The sequence below is a fragment of the Nasonia vitripennis genome (genome assembly GCF_009193385.2).
Source record: "Nasonia vitripennis strain AsymCx chromosome 4 unlocalized genomic scaffold, Nvit_psr_1.1 chr4_random0006, whole genome shotgun sequence".
In the NCBI taxonomy this organism is placed as follows: domain Eukaryota; kingdom Metazoa; phylum Arthropoda; class Insecta; order Hymenoptera; family Pteromalidae; genus Nasonia; species Nasonia vitripennis.
Genome location: NW_022279641.1, coordinates 548,774 through 565,582, shown reverse-complemented (window position 1 = coordinate 565,582; position 16,809 = coordinate 548,774). Strand labels below are relative to the sequence as shown.

Sequence of the window (16,809 nt, the reverse complement as noted above, 5' to 3'; positions counted from 1 at the left end):
GCTTTTCCCGATATGCTGTCATACTTTCTACGCTCGCAATTGCTATATATATATATATATATATATATATATATATATATATATATATATATATATATGTGTGTGTGTGTGTGTGTGTGTGTGTGTGTGTGTGTGTGTGTGTGTGTGTATACTCGAGCCGAGACTGTATGAGTCGCACGTGTGAACTCGGTTAACGCTGAACAATGCCGGGGACGGTTGAAAAATGAGTAGTGGCGTTTGCTCACGGTTCCTATGACAATGTATCCGCCGCTGAAAAGAGTATAATTAATGTGCGAATTCGTTACACAGGAACTCAATGGCTTCGTAAACTCGAGTCTATATTATTAGCGCACAGAACTGGCTATTCGTATACGCACTATTATATCGGCGCAATTTATGACCAACGCGACCACCAGGCTCTTGTCTGAAAAACCCAGTGACTCAAGGATAGACTTCAAGAAATGGCTCTTCCTTTTTCTCGGTGCCTCTCAGAGTTTTCCTGGACGCGCGCTACAGCGCGACTTATGCGCAAATTTTTTTATTACACTGTAATAGGCGAGCGAGAGCGAAAAGGTCCGCGAGAATAGCGACTGATAATATACACGCATACGTAAATGCCGTCGAAATGGGTCAATGGAACGAGAATGATCTACACTGGTTTTACCTTCGCCATACTAATCAATAAAAATGCAATAGTTATTGCGATAAAGCCAGGCTCCTCGTCGCTTCGCAATATAATATAATGCTGTTATCGCTCTATAGTTCGCGCGAACTATACGTGCGGGAATATTTCGAGCGTCAAAAACGTGATTTGTTTACTGCTGTATAAATGTTGCACGGTTCTCTCGGACAAGTTCAAACATTCTGTACATTCATGGGAATTGAAACTTGTTTTTTATTTTGCACAAAATATGTACTCGTCATTGGTTGCAGTGAATTCGATACGAAACGAAATAATCATCAGTTTATTTATTTCAGGCTACGCATGAACAAAGTGGGCTTCGACGCGGCGAGAAACGTGAACAATTTGTATTTTCAGCTTTATTCGAAAACCTCAAAAAAATTGTTTCACGCTTTCGAAAATTTTCTCGTATGAATATACATTACCAAGCCTGATACGAATACTCATCATCGATAACCAAGTATACATTTACAATCAGTATTCATGCATGCAAACGTCGTAATTACAACCGTCAATCGAACCGGCTAATTCGTCAACCTCGTACGTTTCAATGAAGCCGGCGATTTTCGAACGGCAATCTAATCTCCGCCGGAAAATTAATGCAGGACAAATCAATGGTGTCGCAAAATCGCCAATAGTTTACGACGGTCGTAAATTCGGCGCGCAAAAGGTTAACCGATTGACACAGCTTCCACATCAGCGATCAGTCGCCGAGAACCGTTTGTTTGCGCGAAATGTGGCTCATAGTGCTTACGCTGTTCTATACCGTAATCTGGCCTACAGGAGTCAGTGCTGAAGATGAGGGTTCCGTAAGAAATTACGATGGGTATTTTATTCGACAATTACAAGTATTTTTTTACCCATTTTGTGGTTGATTTTTTTTCAATGGAGGAATGTCAGAATTAATCGACAAATCTGTGTTTCGCACGTACATCCTTGTGTCAACTATCTATTAATTTCGGTTGTTAGAACGACGGTTGATTAATGTAAATAGATAAAAAAAAAGCTCAAAATATGATAATAATTTTTATGGCGAATGTGTACATACGTAGACTATTTAACTGTTCGTTGATACGCTCTTATCTTTTACATTTAAACTGCATCTGCGTCAAGAAAAAGTTTCCGACATCAATAGCACTTTGCCAAAGTTTTGTTTGCACAAAATTGATCACATCAATGGAATACGGCAATTCGCTTTTTAGTATAACTAAACTTTTGTCATTAATCGAATCGTATATGACGTTCGACAAACTTTTTGCAGGTACAAAGTCTACAACTTAACGATCGACTCATCAACGAAATTGAATTTTATCAAAAAATACGACGGTCTTGACGGTTATGACTTCTGGCTGCTACCACAGCGCGGAAACGCGCATCTCATGGTGGCTCCGGAGTTTCAGTCCGACTTTCAAAAAGATTTGAAGAAGAATCGCATAGTCTACTCGGTATATATAGCTCTACACTTTTCAGAGAAAAGAGGCATTCGATTGCCGCATTTTATGAGCCGTAAAGTAGGAGCGACGTGATAACGTTTTTAATGAACTGTAAAAATGATTAGTACCCACAATGCAGAGTCTCACGCTATGATTTTCAGCTTCTATTCTAAGAATCACTCGAACAATCAGAAATTTGCATCTTGTAAATTTTTCGAAAAAACAAAGTATTCTTCTAATCATCCTGTAATTCGATTGTAGAATTCTTATTAATTTACTCGCTTTATAATCAAAGATCATAAACGAAGATGTCGGCGAATCGATACAGCAGGACGCAGAAGCCGAAGAGGGAGTCGCCAGAGCATTCGAAACTCCCGGTCCATTTAATTTTAAGTACTTCCCGAGGTATCAGGAGATCAGAAATTTCATCAAAGCCTTGGTAAATAAACGCAAGTACAGTCGGATGATCAAAATCGGGACCAGCTACGAGGGCTGGCCGATCTACGGCGTAGAGGTGATGAAGTCTCCGGACAAGCCGGTAGGTGCTTTTCAAGAAATTTTCAAAATCCGTCCTTGATAATTTGATGTCTTAAAGGTGTTCTTCATCGATGCCGGAATTCACGCTCGCGAGTGGGCGGCTCACATTTCGGCGCTGTATATCATTAAGAACGTCGTGGAGAGCGAGGAGAAATTCGCTGACATGATGACTTTTGTGATTATTCCCTGCTTGAATCCTGACGGCTACGAGTATTCTCATACTACCGACAGGCTGTGGCGGAAGTCCATGTCGCTGCACACGACCTCCCAATGCAAAGGCGTCGATCTCAATCGCAATTTCGACTCTCACTGGGGAGGTAAAAAAAAGTTAGAACTTTTTATTGATAATCGAAGGTCTACCTGATTTGCGTTCGTAGAATTCAGATCGGAGAAAAATCCGTGCACCGAAATTTACGGAGGACCAGAACCATTCAGCGAGCCGGAGACTAGTGCTCTTCGCGATTCGATCCTGAAATATAAACCTGTTGCATACGTTACGATACACAGCTTCGGTCCAGTAAGTACTTGCAAACTTAGTATTCCAATTCTAGAAAATCATGAATGATACAATATTTTACACTCAAGCTGCTGATTTATCCATATGGATACACAAAAGATCTTCCTCCAAATTGGAGAACTTTAGTAAGTATCGGCATAATTGTATGAGTCATTGGTAGTACTGAGCTGATTGTTAAAGTAAATACTGCATTCTAAAGCATCGTATAGCGACTAAAACAGCTCAAAACATCAAAAAGGTTAATGGCACGAACTATGTCGTTGGAAGCGCAGCCAGAGTGCTCTGTAAGAATAATTTAATACAGAATTACACAATTTCCATTTATTTAACAGTTATTCCTGAATAAATCATTCGGCGATTATTAATCACAAAAATAGATGTTTCGTCTGGCGGAAGTGATGACTGGGCGTATGACAAAGCAGAAGTGCCCATCGTATATACAATGGAGTTACCTGAGTACGAAAAAAATTCGTTCATAGTGCCAAAAAAATATATCAAGTCACTTATCACGGAAACTTACGTGGGATTCGCTACTCTACTTCAAAATATTTACTTAAAATACGGCGTATGAAACCAGATTGTTGAAAATTAATTTTGTTGTTCTGAAATTGGTTTTATTTACTTATATCTGCATCTTTTTACGTACAAAGTCTCGGCGTCATTGTAACGCTCATCGAGACGAAACAAAAAATGTCATCAAAACGAAACAAAAATCATGAACATCGTGAACAATTAAAGTGATTTTAAAAACTAAATATATTTTCTACATTCCATTAATCGTGTGAATGATCTGAATAAAAAAATACTTTTGTCTCCTAAAGCTAAATCATTAATTTTATGAATCTTAAGATGGAAAACACAAAGTTGAGTTCTTATGCTGCATGTACATGTATAAACTTGAAAAAAGAAATGAGGTCATGGTGCTCAGGTTTCCATGGCCTCCATTGTTGTATCTATTGGCGACTCCAGAATCATTGGTACATCTGTGTTTAGACTTTTCTTTACTGAATATAGTTTTTTTAGTACTTCATAATGTCGCATGTCCTGAAAGTAAAAGCAATGTTTTACTAGCCCTTGAGCTAAAAAATAAATCATAAATTTTTTTCAAACGTATTATCACCTTCTCCGATACAGAAGGTCTAATTTTGTCGAACGCTGCGGCAAGATGTCGAGCGCAAATCTCAGCAGATCCCGGCAAACCGCTCATGATCTCTCTTAAAGCTTCAACACCAGCCTCTCTGACGAAGGCTGCAAGATCGGCTCCTGTGTAGCCCTCACACCTATCGCTTCTACCCACATCTTCTAAACTTACATCTGCAGCTAACTTTGGTCTGGTACCATTCTGTCGACAAAAAATAGACATTAATACTTACTTATAATAATTATACAGCTGATGACGATGATAATAATAATCCCTTACCTTTGTAAGGGCTCTGAGAATATCCACTCTGTCTGAAGCACAAGGCAGTCCAACGTATAAAATTTTGTCGAGTCTACCGGGCCTCAGAACCGCGGGATCAATGATATCAGGTCGATTACTAGCTGCCATAAGGAATACGTCTTTCCTGCCTTCGACACCGTCCATCTCTGTTAGCATCTGGTTAACGACGCGCGATGTAGCCGAGCTGTCGCCTTCTGAACGTTTAGGGCAGAGCGCATCCAATTCGTCGAAGAATATGACACATGGTGCTGAATTCCGTGCTCGCATGAAGCATTGCCGCACGGCTTTCTCGCTCTCACCTACATACTATAATTTATTTTGTATTAGACATTTACAAGTTTTTAAAAGATCTACTTCATGAGATAAAATTATAATGTATTGCTTACCATATTTAGAAGTTCTGGACCTTTCACAGAAATAAAGTTTATACCAGCTTCATTAGCGATAGCTTTAGCCAATAATGTTTTTCCACAACCTGGTGGTCCACAAAGCAATACACCAGTTGGCGTTGTTAAGCCAAGACTGGCAAATTGTTCAGAATGTCTGATGGGTGCCTAAAAATCGTAACAAAAAAAATTAGAGTTTCAATTCAGAAACATTTTATTAAACGTAGATTCGTGCTCTATTTACCAGAATTGTCATTTGCAATTCTTGCCTAATATCTTGAAGTGAACCTATATCGTCCCATGTAACATCAGGCACAGTGGCGAATCCTTCTCTTTTAGCCGACGGCTGTACGCTCTTAAGAGCCACATCGAAGTCCTGCTCCTCGACACAGAGCAGGGCCAGCTGCTCAGTCGTCAGAGGTGGCTCGTTATGCAACCAACTAAGGATATCCATTAGTTTCTTTCCGGGCTCTTCCACTATCTGCATATTCATCTCGGGCTCATCTTCTGTCTTAACTTCTGTTGACACAGGAACGGCTTCTGTGGTAGAAACCGTACAAGGCAAATTCGACGCCGAAGATATCGGTACATCCGTAATATCTGGCGGAGTCGAAGCAGCTGGCTCGGGCTGAGGACCTTCTATAGGTGCAGTTGGCGCTGGAGTCGGTGGCACCGGTGGTCGATCCGGGACGTTTTCTGGCTCTGAGCTCTCTGGTTTCTCTTCTGTTTTTTCTTGGGTCTCTACTTCTTCAGTAATACTCTTGGATTGTTCTTCTAAAATATCTTGATACAAATAAATGTATGTGAATGGTTTTCGCAAAATAACTGGTGCGCGCGCGCGCGTGTGTGTGTGTGTGTGTGTGTGTGTGTGTGTGTGTGTGTGTGTGTGTGTGTGTGTGTGTATATATATATATATATATATATATATATATATCTATATATATATATATAGTCAAGCACTCACCTTCTGTTTGATTTACACTCTTTGCTTCAGTAGCAGTATCAGTATTCGATGGAGTTTCTTCTTCTACAATAACATCTGCAACCTCAGGTACCTTTGGTTCCTGTGGCACCTCTGTCAAAACTGGTTTTTCCTCTTCAATTTCAATTTCGGCAACGCTAACTTCGTTAGGAGATGGCTCAACTGGATTCACCTTAACAGCAGCACTTTTCTTTAAATCGTCGAAAGTCCTGTAAGATAACAAATATTTAAGAATAGATAATGATGAATAAAATATCAAATGAAATGCATTAACTCACCTATTTACGGCAGCCATTGCAGCTTCCCTGATGAGTGCAACTAGATCGGCACCTACAAAACCAGGAGTAAGAGAGGCAATATTTTCCAGACTGACTTCATTTGATAGTGTAACATTGGCTGTGTGAACTTTAAGAATAGCTGTTCTTGCGTCCTTATCAGGAATACCGAGAGAAACCTCTCTGTCGAATCTACCAGCTCGGCGTAAAGCTGGATCCAGCGAATCGGGCCTATTTGTCGCTCCCAAAACCAAGACTTTGTTTCCATTGGTTTTGCTACCCAATTCTATATTAAAAAATATTTTACTTAGTATATTATATAATGTATCAGTGAAATAAAAATAAAAAATACTTGTTCTTATACTTACCGTCTAAACACGACAATAATTGAGCAACAATTCTTCTCTCCATTTCTCTTTGAGCGTTTGCTCTATGTGGTGCTACGGCATCAATCTCGTCCAAGAACAAAATGCAAGGTGCAATAGCAATAGCTTGATCAAAGAGTTCCCGTATTCTTTGCTCACTTTCTCCAGAAACGCCAGCTACAAGCTCTGGAGCTGCTACCTTAAGCAGCGGCATTTGCAGTTCCTTCAGAAACAAGAAAAAAGATTCGTAAATAAAAATCATTTTTAATTTTAACTCAAAAGAATCCACTTACTCCTGCAATCGCGTGTGCAAGTAGCGTTTTACCGCATCCAGGCGGCCCATGTAATAAAAAGCCCCTAGGCGGCGAAATTCCAAGTTTCGTGTACACCTCTGGATGCTTCATGTGTACCAGAAGATTAGCAACAGTCTCCAAAACTTTAGTGTTGCCGCCGACATCGGAAAACTTGACGGTCGGATTGACAACAGGCATGTCTCTAGGCTTCTTCTTATTATTGAGAACGTCAAATGGACTTGCATTGTCTTTTTCACGAGGCCTCTTTCTTGACTTTTCAGTACGATTGCTACTTTTTTGTACATCCATTGGCATCTCGTGAGACTGAAATAGTAGGAGATATTCTTAATGATTAAAGTCTAAAACATAAAAATAAAACCAAGTGAATTGTTCTATACCTGTTGAGTCTGCTGAACGACTGTTGTTCTGGAGACGGGTTCGATGCTGGAGCAAAGATGTGGTCTTTTGCTCACTTGCATTGGCTCAGCTTCCATGCTCTCTCTGTCGAGTCTGTATGACGTGCTTGAGGCTGTTGTAGGGAAGGTTGTCTTAGATGTCTGTTCATCATCTGAACTTATGTCTATCAGTTCCTTATCACTTGAATTGCCATTCTGTCGACCTGTAGATGGTCTCTTGTATGTTGCTAGATATTCAGATGGCATAGCATCTACCTGTGAGTCAGACTAAAATTCATGCACTGTTGCATTTTAAAAAATTCTGGCTTTTCTAAGCGTTTATCATTGTAAGAAGAAGAAATGGTAAAAAAAGTATTATTAGAATTCGAATGAAACAGTTAACTTAGGATGACAGGTAGGATAATAATTGATCAAGATAGTTAGTAAATACAAAATGTTGTAAATAATTTGTTTATAAACTAAAGAGCTACCTCAATGTCTATTTCATCCTCATCATCATTCCAGTGTGTATCGGCTTGCCTAGTCAGGTTCTCTGTAATTTCATCGTAAGCTCTGCGTACCATAGCCCTAAAGGGTCCACGCTTTTTGCCCCGATAGTCACGGTACTTCCTTTGAAGGTAGTCTGCCATTTCAGTTACATCAATGTATACCTTATCTTCATTTTCGTACAAGTACTAAAATATTTATAAGCAATTATTATTAAAATAGATGCTGTTGAATCAAAATTTATTACACATCCATGATTTCTCTCTTATACTCATGCATTTTAACATTTGTTTAGACTAAATAAATGAAAATAATTTTAAAAATGCTCAATTTATTTTGGTATTTGTATAAAAATATAGGTCCAGATTAACTTATTCCTATATCTTTCCAAGCAGAATCAATCTCGCCTAGGAAAGGGAGGAATGAAAAAAAAACTAAGTCAGCATTCACACGAAATCAGAGGACTGTCTGGGATAAGAGCTTATCAGAGATGAAATTAAAGCATAAACAAACAGGTTCATAAAGTACAGAAGAGAACAGTGAAGCTGTATAAAAATACAGCGACATTTCAAAATCTTCTTTCTGCGTAAACATCCCGAAGTACTTTAACAATAGCTTGTAGTGCACAACAAATTCTTATTTTCAAACAATATAGCTCAAATATATTGTTCACAAAACAAGTCTTGAAATTCTTTTAACCTATCCTATTGTAACTTCGCAAGAGGCTTAATTATCCCCGATATCTACAAACTTAGGTATTCCCGAATCCATCAGGCGAAAGTAGTAATAACTATCAACAAGGAAATTCTAACGCAGCATTCCAAAACAAAAGAAATGCCATAAAATCATACCCAAACTCGCTAAAAAAATCAGGCCTGCACAATTACTCGTAATGCGCAATTTGCATACGACACAAAGCACGAAGATAATAGAACAAAGCAATTCCAATCCGTACCGTTCTAACCCTGGAGATGATCATTGGGTCCCGGAAGATGCGACCGGCGGCTGCAGCCTCGTCGACGCGCGGCTGTGGCTGTGTCGGCTTGATAGAACGACGTGCGGCGTTGTTATCCATCATGCTCGAGCTTTGCAGTGGAATAATGTCGATCGAGGAGTTGAGTTTCTCCAGCTTGTGCATTCTATCCCTACGGGATCGAACTGCGAACTGCACTGGACGCCACTTATGCCTTGCTACTTATTCGCACCGGGACGTGTGTGATTTCACTACACAGTGCACACGCCAGGAGACTATGCGCGTTGCTCTCGATTCGATTCTAACCTCAACTCAACTCAACTATACCGCGTTGTTGCGCAGGGAACTATATATATATAATAGTGTATTATACGCCGCCGAGGTACTGATGGTACGGTACAGTATAGACTATACTCTATATATAGTGAGTGTTACTAGTGTCAGTACTGTCAGTACCATGTAGGACCAGTACGGTGGTGGGGGGAGGGGGAGTATCAGCCGCAAATTGCAAATCGCAATTATTAAGTACTTACTTAATACTTACTATGCATACCCGCGTCCAGCGGAGAAGACACCAAGTGTCAGGAACAGTTATTAGTTATCTTTAGGTAAGTGACTGTCAGTGTCACTATACTTTGATCAATCGCGACTGGGCGGTCATTTTCGGTTATTATTTTATACAATCACTAATTCACTATAAATAATGATTATTTGTGTAATTCAGTTTTTCTATTTTATTTAAAAATCTGCAAGATAAAGTGCTTACTGCTAAAGTTTTTGCAATTGTAACAATAAAACGTAAGGTATACGCAATTTGCAACAGAGATGATGAAATATTTGCAATTTTGTGAAAAGCGACTGATTCACTTCATTCATTGGAACTTTCGAAAGAAGAATTAAGCCGTAAAATAAGCAAATGCAACAGTACTTATATTTTCAACGACACGCGGGCCCACACCAGATACCGCACTCAGCGCCTCCAATAATCCATCCAACCAACGCATCAACGCAGCTGAATTATACTTAGTCCCGTCTTCGTTTCTCCTCTTTCCGTTTATTGTTCGTGGGGTCTCCCGTCACGAAAATCGCTGATAAAATGGTAAATACATAATCTATAAATAATTAAGGACACGTCGCGACCCAACGCTGACTTTGGCTTTTTCGAATCAAATGAGTTGACTTGCTCAACTGAACGTGTTTCATACAGCAAATCGTGGAGGTAACCGGCTTTCTGGTGATCTCTTCGAGGTTAGGAACTCACGAGGAGATGATTTGACGGCATGAGGCCAATTTTCCGTAGATTTTACTGATAAACGTGGGACTTTGGACTTTGCCAACTGTCGGTTGCGTAATATTTTGAGTTTTCAGGGTGGCCTGGGTACTGTCATATGACGGGAGTCATGATTTTGTTGCTCAGAGTTGGGCTAAGTCTTATTGGAAATTTGGTTATTAATTACATAAAAGTGCCTTCTGCTCTTGATGATTTTTCTAATTTTCTTCAATTTTACAAATGCCTATTTTTAAGTTTTTTTTTTGGTGACTTTTACAACTCTTTTCTTGCGTAGTTAAACAACTTTCTTTTTTATTTTCCAAATAATCCATCAAATAGCTGTAAAAGTGTTACAAGAATGATGTAACAGAATAAAATTAACATAAATGTGCATCAGTTTCAGAATTTTGTGGCATGCAGGGCAAATCTGTCGGGAATAGCTCGAACGACTCACACACGAACAAAATTCACCTATTATTCAAGTCCAGCAATAACAAGATGTTCCACACCATGGATAACTTGCAATCCGACGTCATGCTCACAAGATCTACAAACTCATCGATTTTACTCCAATCAGAGAGCTCCTGGCTTCATTTCAAAGTTTGTGGAAAACATAAAGCAGGAAATGCAGAAAAACAAAGAAATGAAGGAATCACTGAAAAAGTTCAGAGAAGAAGCTGAGAAATTAGAGCAGTCCGATGCATTGAGATCAGCTAGGCAAAAATTTCAAACTGTTGAGTCTGAAGCCAGTAAAGGTTCTGAAGTTTTAAAGGAAAAAATTGAGGGTCTTAGAGGAAAGGTATGAAATTTCCTATTTAATAAATAAAAAAATACTAGCATAACAGGATATATAAATTAAAAGCTATTGGTTTTAGGTGCATGAAGTAATCGAAGAAGCGAGCAAAACCGAATTGGGAAAGAAAGCAGGTCAGTTGGGAGAAGAACTATCTAAGACTGCAAAAGGAGCAGCAGAAACAATTTCAGAAAAAAGTCAGGCTTTTGGGAAAACTGGAGCTTTTCAAACCATATCTCAAACTGCTGAAGCTGTCAGAAAGGAATTAGATCATCATGGGATGGAAGGTTTGTGAGAAGAAGTACAAAGTTAACTTAAGAGAAGCCAATGTTTCATAATATTCTAATTTTTAGGAAGGGTATATAGTGCTCCAAAGGAATTAAGAAAAAGAAAAGAAATTGTTGATACTGGTGATGAGAAACCAGTAGAAGCAAACTTTGATGCCACAGGAGTAGAGTTGCATAAAGATTCAAAATTCTATCAGTCTTGGCAGAACTTTAAGGTAATTTTCATGACTACACTTATGATAATACCGAATATTGTGATCACTAATAAATTCTTTGTTTAGGACAAAAATCCGTATGTAAACAAGGTACTCGATTGGAAAATCAAATATGAAGAATCTGAAAATCCTGTGGTGAGAGCCTCGAGGCTTCTTACTGACAAAGTATCCGATATTTTTGGTGGACTTTTTCAAAAGACGGAATTGTCGGAAACGCTCACGGAGATCTGCAAACTCGATCCAAGTTTTGACAAAATAAAATTTCTCAAGGACTGCGAAACCGACATTATTCCGAACGTTCTCGAAGCTATGATTCGAGGCGATTTAGAAATTTTGAAAGACTGGTGCCACGAAGCTCCTTATAACGTTATAGCACAGCCTTTGCAGCAAGCATTTAAGCTTGGTTATCGTTTAGACAGCAAAGTTTTAGGTAAGATTTAATGATGACTGATTAAATGTTTTGTATATTTACAAACTCTACATGACTTTTTCAATTTTTTAGATATCGACAATGTAGATCTGCTGATGGGTAAAGTGATGGACCAGGGCCCAGTTTTGGCTATTAGTTTTACGTCTCAGCAGATAATGTGCGTGAGGGATGCGAAAGGTAATGTCGTCGAAGGTGATCCTGAAAAAGTCATGAGAGTAAATTACGTCTGGGTTTTGTGCCGAGATCCTGCAGAACTTAATCCAAAATCTGCGTGGAGGCTACTTGAAATCGGAGCCAACAGTTCCGAGCAGTTTGTCTAGTGAGCCTACAATTGCCTACCGCTTAAAAGCCAAAAAAAGAAAATTTCTGTGAAATTTTTTTGTCACCGTTGAGAGCGGGACTCGAGTCTGTTTTCTATGTTCTACCAATATTGTACAATAGAAAGAGATCGAAAAATTGCAACGTAGCAAATATATGAAAACATAAAGTGGAGCTCTGCATTCGCCATGCAATACCGCAGTAGTGGTAAATCTAACTCTCGCAGATTTTTTCATAAATGATATCAAAAAATAAATTTGGCACATCTATAACTTTTAAATCCGTGAAAAAGTATTAAATTTTCATAGATTTTTCAAGGTTGACTATGGAACTCCACTTTAAAGAGCGCAAATGTAGAGTTTGGATTATGTGCAAGTGAACAACACGTAATCATGCAGAATCATGTTAACTGTTGCTGTAAAATGAACCGAAACAAAACTGTATATGAAGTTGTAATAAGTCGAGAGGGAGTTGTAAGGAAAGTTTTGAATTATTGATGTACATATAATATAATATATATTTACGTCGACGAATATCCCAAGCTATAAACGTATTTATACGTTTTTGGGAAAACATGTTACTATGTATGACAGAGTCGTAGTACTATTTTCTTTGTAAATACATGCTTTTTTATAAAAGCTTTCTTTGTTAACATTTATTTTCAACTTTTTCCATATGATAATTAAGTCTATATTGATTAAAATAGTTAAGTTTTGTAAATAGACACTTTTTGAAATATAGCTATATTTTCAAAGCTTTATGTCGCTAGAACAATATTTATAATTTAACACAATCCGCAATTTTGTGCGTTGGGTGTAAAATATATGTACAAATATAAAAGATAGAACTATACAACTGAATTTCTTTGCTCTGAATGCATGCAGTATCAAGACTATTTGAGAACACTTAATCATCAATAAAACGAAGATAATCTAGCATAAAATACAGAAACTATCATGTACAAAACATCTTGATAAAGGCACCTTGATTAACGCGTCGTAACAAATCTTAGGTGGATTTTGAAATTCTAATTAAATTAGCACATTTTGGCCCAGAAAACTAAGTAATCTAATCTTGAAATTTAACAAAAAACATAGTATAAAAAATTAATTCAAATTCAATGAACAGAAATAATAAGTTGGCACACATTTGTTTTTGTTTTGAATTAGAGTCTGTTTCTACTTATCAACTCGTCAGTACACCAATCTTGTATCAGTTCTTTTAATTAAATTGAATACATATTTTTATCATACTGAAATAATCTTTGTATAAATAGGCGATTTGTTTTTATTATACTTCTGCGATTATATAATAAAAAGTATACTAATCTATATTACGTTTTCGATTAAAAAACCGATTTTTGTCATTCGAATGGCACTAAAATTTAAGCTTCGCATTTCTTTAAAAATATTTGTGTTTATAAAATTCGTCAAAGAATATAATGATATTCTCAAAGATATCAATGTAGTTGCAAATAATTCTAACTGTGTGTACATACAACATAAAATAGCATACATATCTTGATGAAAGTGCAGCTCTAAGATTTATAAATTATTTTAATTTTGTATTAATTCATACTCAGTGAATTAGTTGTATGTGCTTTAAAACCCTATAGGAATTATGAAACTAATTGTTAGTATAAAGCTGTTTCTGCTGCCATACATTCTAAATTGTATTCGCGTATATAATGATGATGATAATTTATTAAGGTTCTTCCCTATCAACTCTTACACCATATCAATACGTATATACAAACGAGGAAATCATGCCGATCATTGTGCAGATGAAACAGTTTGTTTGCTTGAACAAAATAAATATATGCGTTCAAAAAAAAAATTGCACAATACAGATATTTTATTATGTATATACAATGCGCTAGAGTAAGTTGACTCCGCAACGTGCGTCTGTATTTCAATAAAAAATCTTAGAAAATGACTATCTTTTTTTAGCTGGCATGATGAGAGCAGAACTTCAGAGTCCATTAGGGTTATAATAATTCTAATATTTTTTTAATAACAAATTTTATGCATAATAATTTTTTTGGAACATGTATTCATTTCGTTTCAGCAAACTATCTGCGCAAAGATCGACACGATTTCCTCGTCCACTATATATGTATATATATATATATATATATATATATATATATATATATATTTGTATGATATATAGATTTATGTAGAGTGGGTCCTTAAATTTAATCTGATGTAGGATTTGATTTATGATATTACAGCTTTGGAAAATTATTCTATATCTTCCACAGCTGGCTCTATCATCGAGAAAGGATCATGATCATTTTTAAAATAAAAATAAATCGTTTTATTCTTATATCAATACATATAATAATAAGAAAAATTATTCATTAAAAAAACGCTATCGTTCCAAATTCAAACAAATTCATCCATCTGTAACAACAACTCGAAACTGAAAATAAATTGAATTTTATTACGAATGAAACAACTCGGCAAACTAGTTTTCGATTAAGATCTGAATCAGACAGACACTTGCAAAAAACAAATCCCCCTACTTTTTGTTTTTTGGATTAGCTCAAATTCACCCGCAATTCTACGTTTGTTTCCATTCAGGAAGCGATGTATAAAAGTATAAATCAGCGATTCAGCGATTCTAATCGAATGTTCAACGATAACGCTCGGACTGGGGGTATAAGAGCCACAGCCGATTTTATCTGAGAAGAGTTAATAATTAATCGTATATACCTCATCGTGTGACTTTTCTTATAAGCTATGAAAAACGTCGTCTGCAACGCAGTAATCTGCTTGTTAGTTCCGTTTTAATGTTTATATAGTCTTAATATAGTGATTTTGTTGATTTCTCAAAATGTTAAGGATAATATTACCTCATTTCTTCGTATATTTGCTGGTCGTCAGTGGGTAAGTGTATAGTATACATGTTTCCTATGTATAATTGCAAAGTACCAGCCAAAAAGTAATCATAATATCTTAATTTTATTTTGTTACAAAAAATCATTCAAAAAGCTTCTAGCTGAAAAAAAAAATTTCCACAAGCTCAAATTTATTATACCATCACGTAGTAAAAAAAACCATTAACGCACTTTCTGCAAAAGATAATAAATAGTAAAATTCAGAATTTTTAATATTGTAGTCATGGTTCTTCGCAAAAATATGCCATACAAAGAAACCATATTTTACTATAATTTAAATTATAATAAAATAAAATATATAACATATGCATTATATAATAGTTACATATAATATTATACCTATAATGTATAGTATAACATATACGTACATTATTCTCTCGGTTTACCTACAAATCCTTCAAACACTCGTTCGTAATTCCAAAGTTAGAAAAACTAAAAGTCTCATTGACACTAGGCCGTTACAGAGCCGGTTTTTATATCATATTGAAAGGTTTATTTCAAAAGTTTTATAATCATTGAAAAATAGTATTTTTACCTCTGACCGCTCCTTGAATATTAAATTAACTTAAAAATAAGTTACATACGGATATAATATGCTTATAATACATATAGTTAAATAAAATATATACATATATACTAAGTTATCAACGTACGCAATCGTTTGAATTTGTAACCTTATAGAAGTTTCGATTCTTATTATTCATTTTTATACCGTTGCGATTTTGCCACTCTGAAATTATAGTTTAATTAAGGATCAGCAAGATGAGATAAATGTTCAGAATATATAAATGAGATTAAAAATTAAAAAAGTCCTTAGTATTTTTTTTTTCATATTTTAATATCAGCATTTTTTGATCATAATTGCATGTAAAAATTGTTTCAGTTCCAGCTCAGAAAAAATCATAATCGACACTGACGCCGGATCTGACGATGCCGTAGCAATTTTGATGCTTTTAAGGGCTGAATCGATGAGAAAATTCCATCTGCCCCAATACGAAGTCATCGGAATCACGTGTACCTACGGAAACACTAAGGAGGAAAATGTCGAAGTCAACGTATTGAAGACACTGACAGTCGCGGAAAGACCTGACGTAAGAAACAATGATATATATATATATATATATATATATATATATATATATATATATATATATATATATATATATATATATATATAAAACAATTTCTAAGCAATAATCTTGAATTCCATCCGAGAAAATAAGAGGAGATTCGGAAACGTTGGTTATTTATTAGTATAACACATATCAAGACGCACATATCAAGATAAAAAAAATCTCACCGATAATTTCGAGCTATCGGTCGCGGGGGTGATTGATATTCTAGCGCACACACCCATATACTTTTATCTCGGAGATGAAGAATTTATATTATCATATTATAGTATGAATAACGCAATCAGTACATATATTGGAAAAACAAGAGGAATACATTTAACTATCCTCGTTATATTATAACGTTTATAAGCGCAGCGCATCGATTTATTGTAATTGAGTAATAATAAAAGCTATCTCGTCTCTCTACAGACATACAGAATATTTAGATCAAGGACTAACGCGGCTATTATAAAATTAACTTGAAATAACATCAATAAAGAAAGGCATATACGAGGCAGCTACATACTGTGATAATGCAAACTGCTCCACATTGTGATGCAGATTCCAGTGTACGCGGGGGCGAAGAAGCCTTTAATAGGAAATTTTTCGACCGATAATCACTTTGGGAGCGATGGTTTCGGCGACGCTGACTTTGACAGGGACATTAACGGTGAAGTGGACAGATCAATGCAC

The 16,809-nt window shown here is 36.4% G+C and overlaps 3 protein-coding genes across 9 annotated transcripts; 2 read left to right on the top strand and 1 right to left on the bottom strand.

Moving 5' to 3' along the window:
• The first annotated feature begins 1,262 nt into the window (after positions 1 to 1,262).
• Positions 1,263 to 3,985, top strand: LOC100114077 (carboxypeptidase B). Of its 2 annotated transcripts, none has more exons than XM_001599193.6 (8): positions 1,263 to 1,508; positions 1,944 to 2,127; positions 2,411 to 2,653; positions 2,711 to 2,969; positions 3,030 to 3,169; positions 3,238 to 3,294; positions 3,369 to 3,453; positions 3,547 to 3,985. In XM_001599193.6, the coding sequence occupies exons 1-8, from the start codon at positions 1,417 to 1,419 to the stop codon at positions 3,738 to 3,740; spliced, it is 1,254 nt and encodes a 417-aa protein (XP_001599243.1). In that variant the 5' UTR covers positions 1,263 to 1,416; the 3' UTR covers positions 3,741 to 3,985. The 2 variants fall into 2 exon arrangements, with proteins under 2 accessions (XP_001599243.1, XP_008217961.1); XM_008219739.3 differs by having other exon boundaries at positions 1,360 to 1,491; positions 3,547 to 3,972.
• LOC100114112 (nuclear valosin-containing protein-like) lies at positions 3,762 to 9,366 on the bottom strand. 5 transcript variants are annotated; one of them, XM_031928381.2, is made up of 13 exons: positions 9,331 to 9,366; positions 8,769 to 9,132; positions 7,798 to 8,001; positions 7,310 to 7,594; positions 6,912 to 7,235; positions 6,622 to 6,841; positions 6,257 to 6,539; positions 5,961 to 6,187; positions 5,241 to 5,770; positions 4,997 to 5,164; positions 4,590 to 4,916; positions 4,290 to 4,511; positions 3,775 to 4,213 (listed from the first exon to the last, which is right to left on the bottom strand). In XM_031928381.2, exons 2-13 carry the CDS (start codon positions 8,949 to 8,951, stop codon positions 4,094 to 4,096), a joined length of 3,093 nt encoding a protein of 1,030 aa, XP_031784241.1. In that variant the 5' UTR covers positions 8,952 to 9,132; positions 9,331 to 9,366; the 3' UTR covers positions 3,775 to 4,093. The 5 variants fall into 5 exon arrangements, with proteins under 5 accessions (XP_031784243.1, XP_031784240.1, XP_031784242.1 ...); XM_031928383.2 differs by lacking the exon at positions 8,769 to 9,132 and having other exon boundaries at positions 3,762 to 4,213; positions 5,241 to 5,779; positions 9,331 to 9,358; XM_031928380.2 differs by lacking the exon at positions 9,331 to 9,366 and having other exon boundaries at positions 3,762 to 4,213; positions 5,241 to 5,779; positions 8,769 to 9,179.
• Positions 9,197 to 12,959, top strand: LOC100114146 (mitochondrial import inner membrane translocase subunit TIM44). Of its 2 annotated transcripts, none has more exons than XM_001599223.6 (6): positions 9,197 to 9,885; positions 10,454 to 10,855; positions 10,932 to 11,136; positions 11,203 to 11,351; positions 11,418 to 11,781; positions 11,854 to 12,959. In XM_001599223.6, exons 1-6 carry the CDS (start codon positions 9,883 to 9,885, stop codon positions 12,099 to 12,101), a joined length of 1,371 nt encoding a protein of 456 aa, XP_001599273.2. In that variant the 5' UTR covers positions 9,197 to 9,882; the 3' UTR covers positions 12,102 to 12,959. The 2 variants fall into 2 exon arrangements, with proteins under 2 accessions (XP_001599273.2, XP_003425231.2); XM_003425183.5 differs by lacking the exon at positions 9,197 to 9,885 and adding an exon at positions 10,117 to 10,231.
• Positions 12,960 to 16,809: the final 3,850 nt, after the last annotated feature.

What these genes read in the sequence shown, in the direction of transcription:
- LOC100114112 (XM_031928380.2), bottom strand. Translation starts at nt 8,951, where the DNA reads ATGCACAAGCTGGAGAAACTCAACTCCTCGATCGACATTATTCCACTG. An exon ending in TTGCACACGCGATTGCAGGA is followed by an intron (nt 6,842 to 6,911) that starts GTAAGTGGATTC and finishes TTGTTTCTGAAG; the next exon opens with GAACTGCAAATGCCGCTGCT. An exon ending in ATTATTGTCGTGTTTAGACG is followed by an intron (nt 6,540 to 6,621) that starts GTAAGTATAAGA and finishes TTTTTAATATAG; the next exon opens with AATTGGGTAGCAAAACCAAT.
- LOC100114077 (XM_001599193.6), top strand. Translation starts at nt 1,417, where the DNA reads ATGTGGCTCATAGTGCTTACGCTGTTCTATACCGTAATCTGGCCTACA. An exon ending in CGATACACAGCTTCGGTCCA is followed by an intron (nt 3,170 to 3,237) that starts GTAAGTACTTGC and finishes TTTACACTCAAG; the next exon opens with CTGCTGATTTATCCATATGG. An exon ending in CTCCAAATTGGAGAACTTTA is followed by an intron (nt 3,295 to 3,368) that starts GTAAGTATCGGC and finishes TGCATTCTAAAG; the next exon opens with CATCGTATAGCGACTAAAAC.
- LOC100114146 (XM_003425183.5), top strand. Translation starts at nt 10,175, where the DNA reads ATGACGGGAGTCATGATTTTGTTGCTCAGAGTTGGGCTAAGTCTTATT. An exon ending in TAAGTCTTATTGGAAATTTG is followed by an intron (nt 10,232 to 10,453) that starts GTTATTAATTAC and finishes AATGTGCATCAG; the next exon opens with TTTCAGAATTTTGTGGCATG. An exon ending in TTGAGGGTCTTAGAGGAAAG is followed by an intron (nt 10,856 to 10,931) that starts GTATGAAATTTC and finishes TATTGGTTTTAG; the next exon opens with GTGCATGAAGTAATCGAAGA.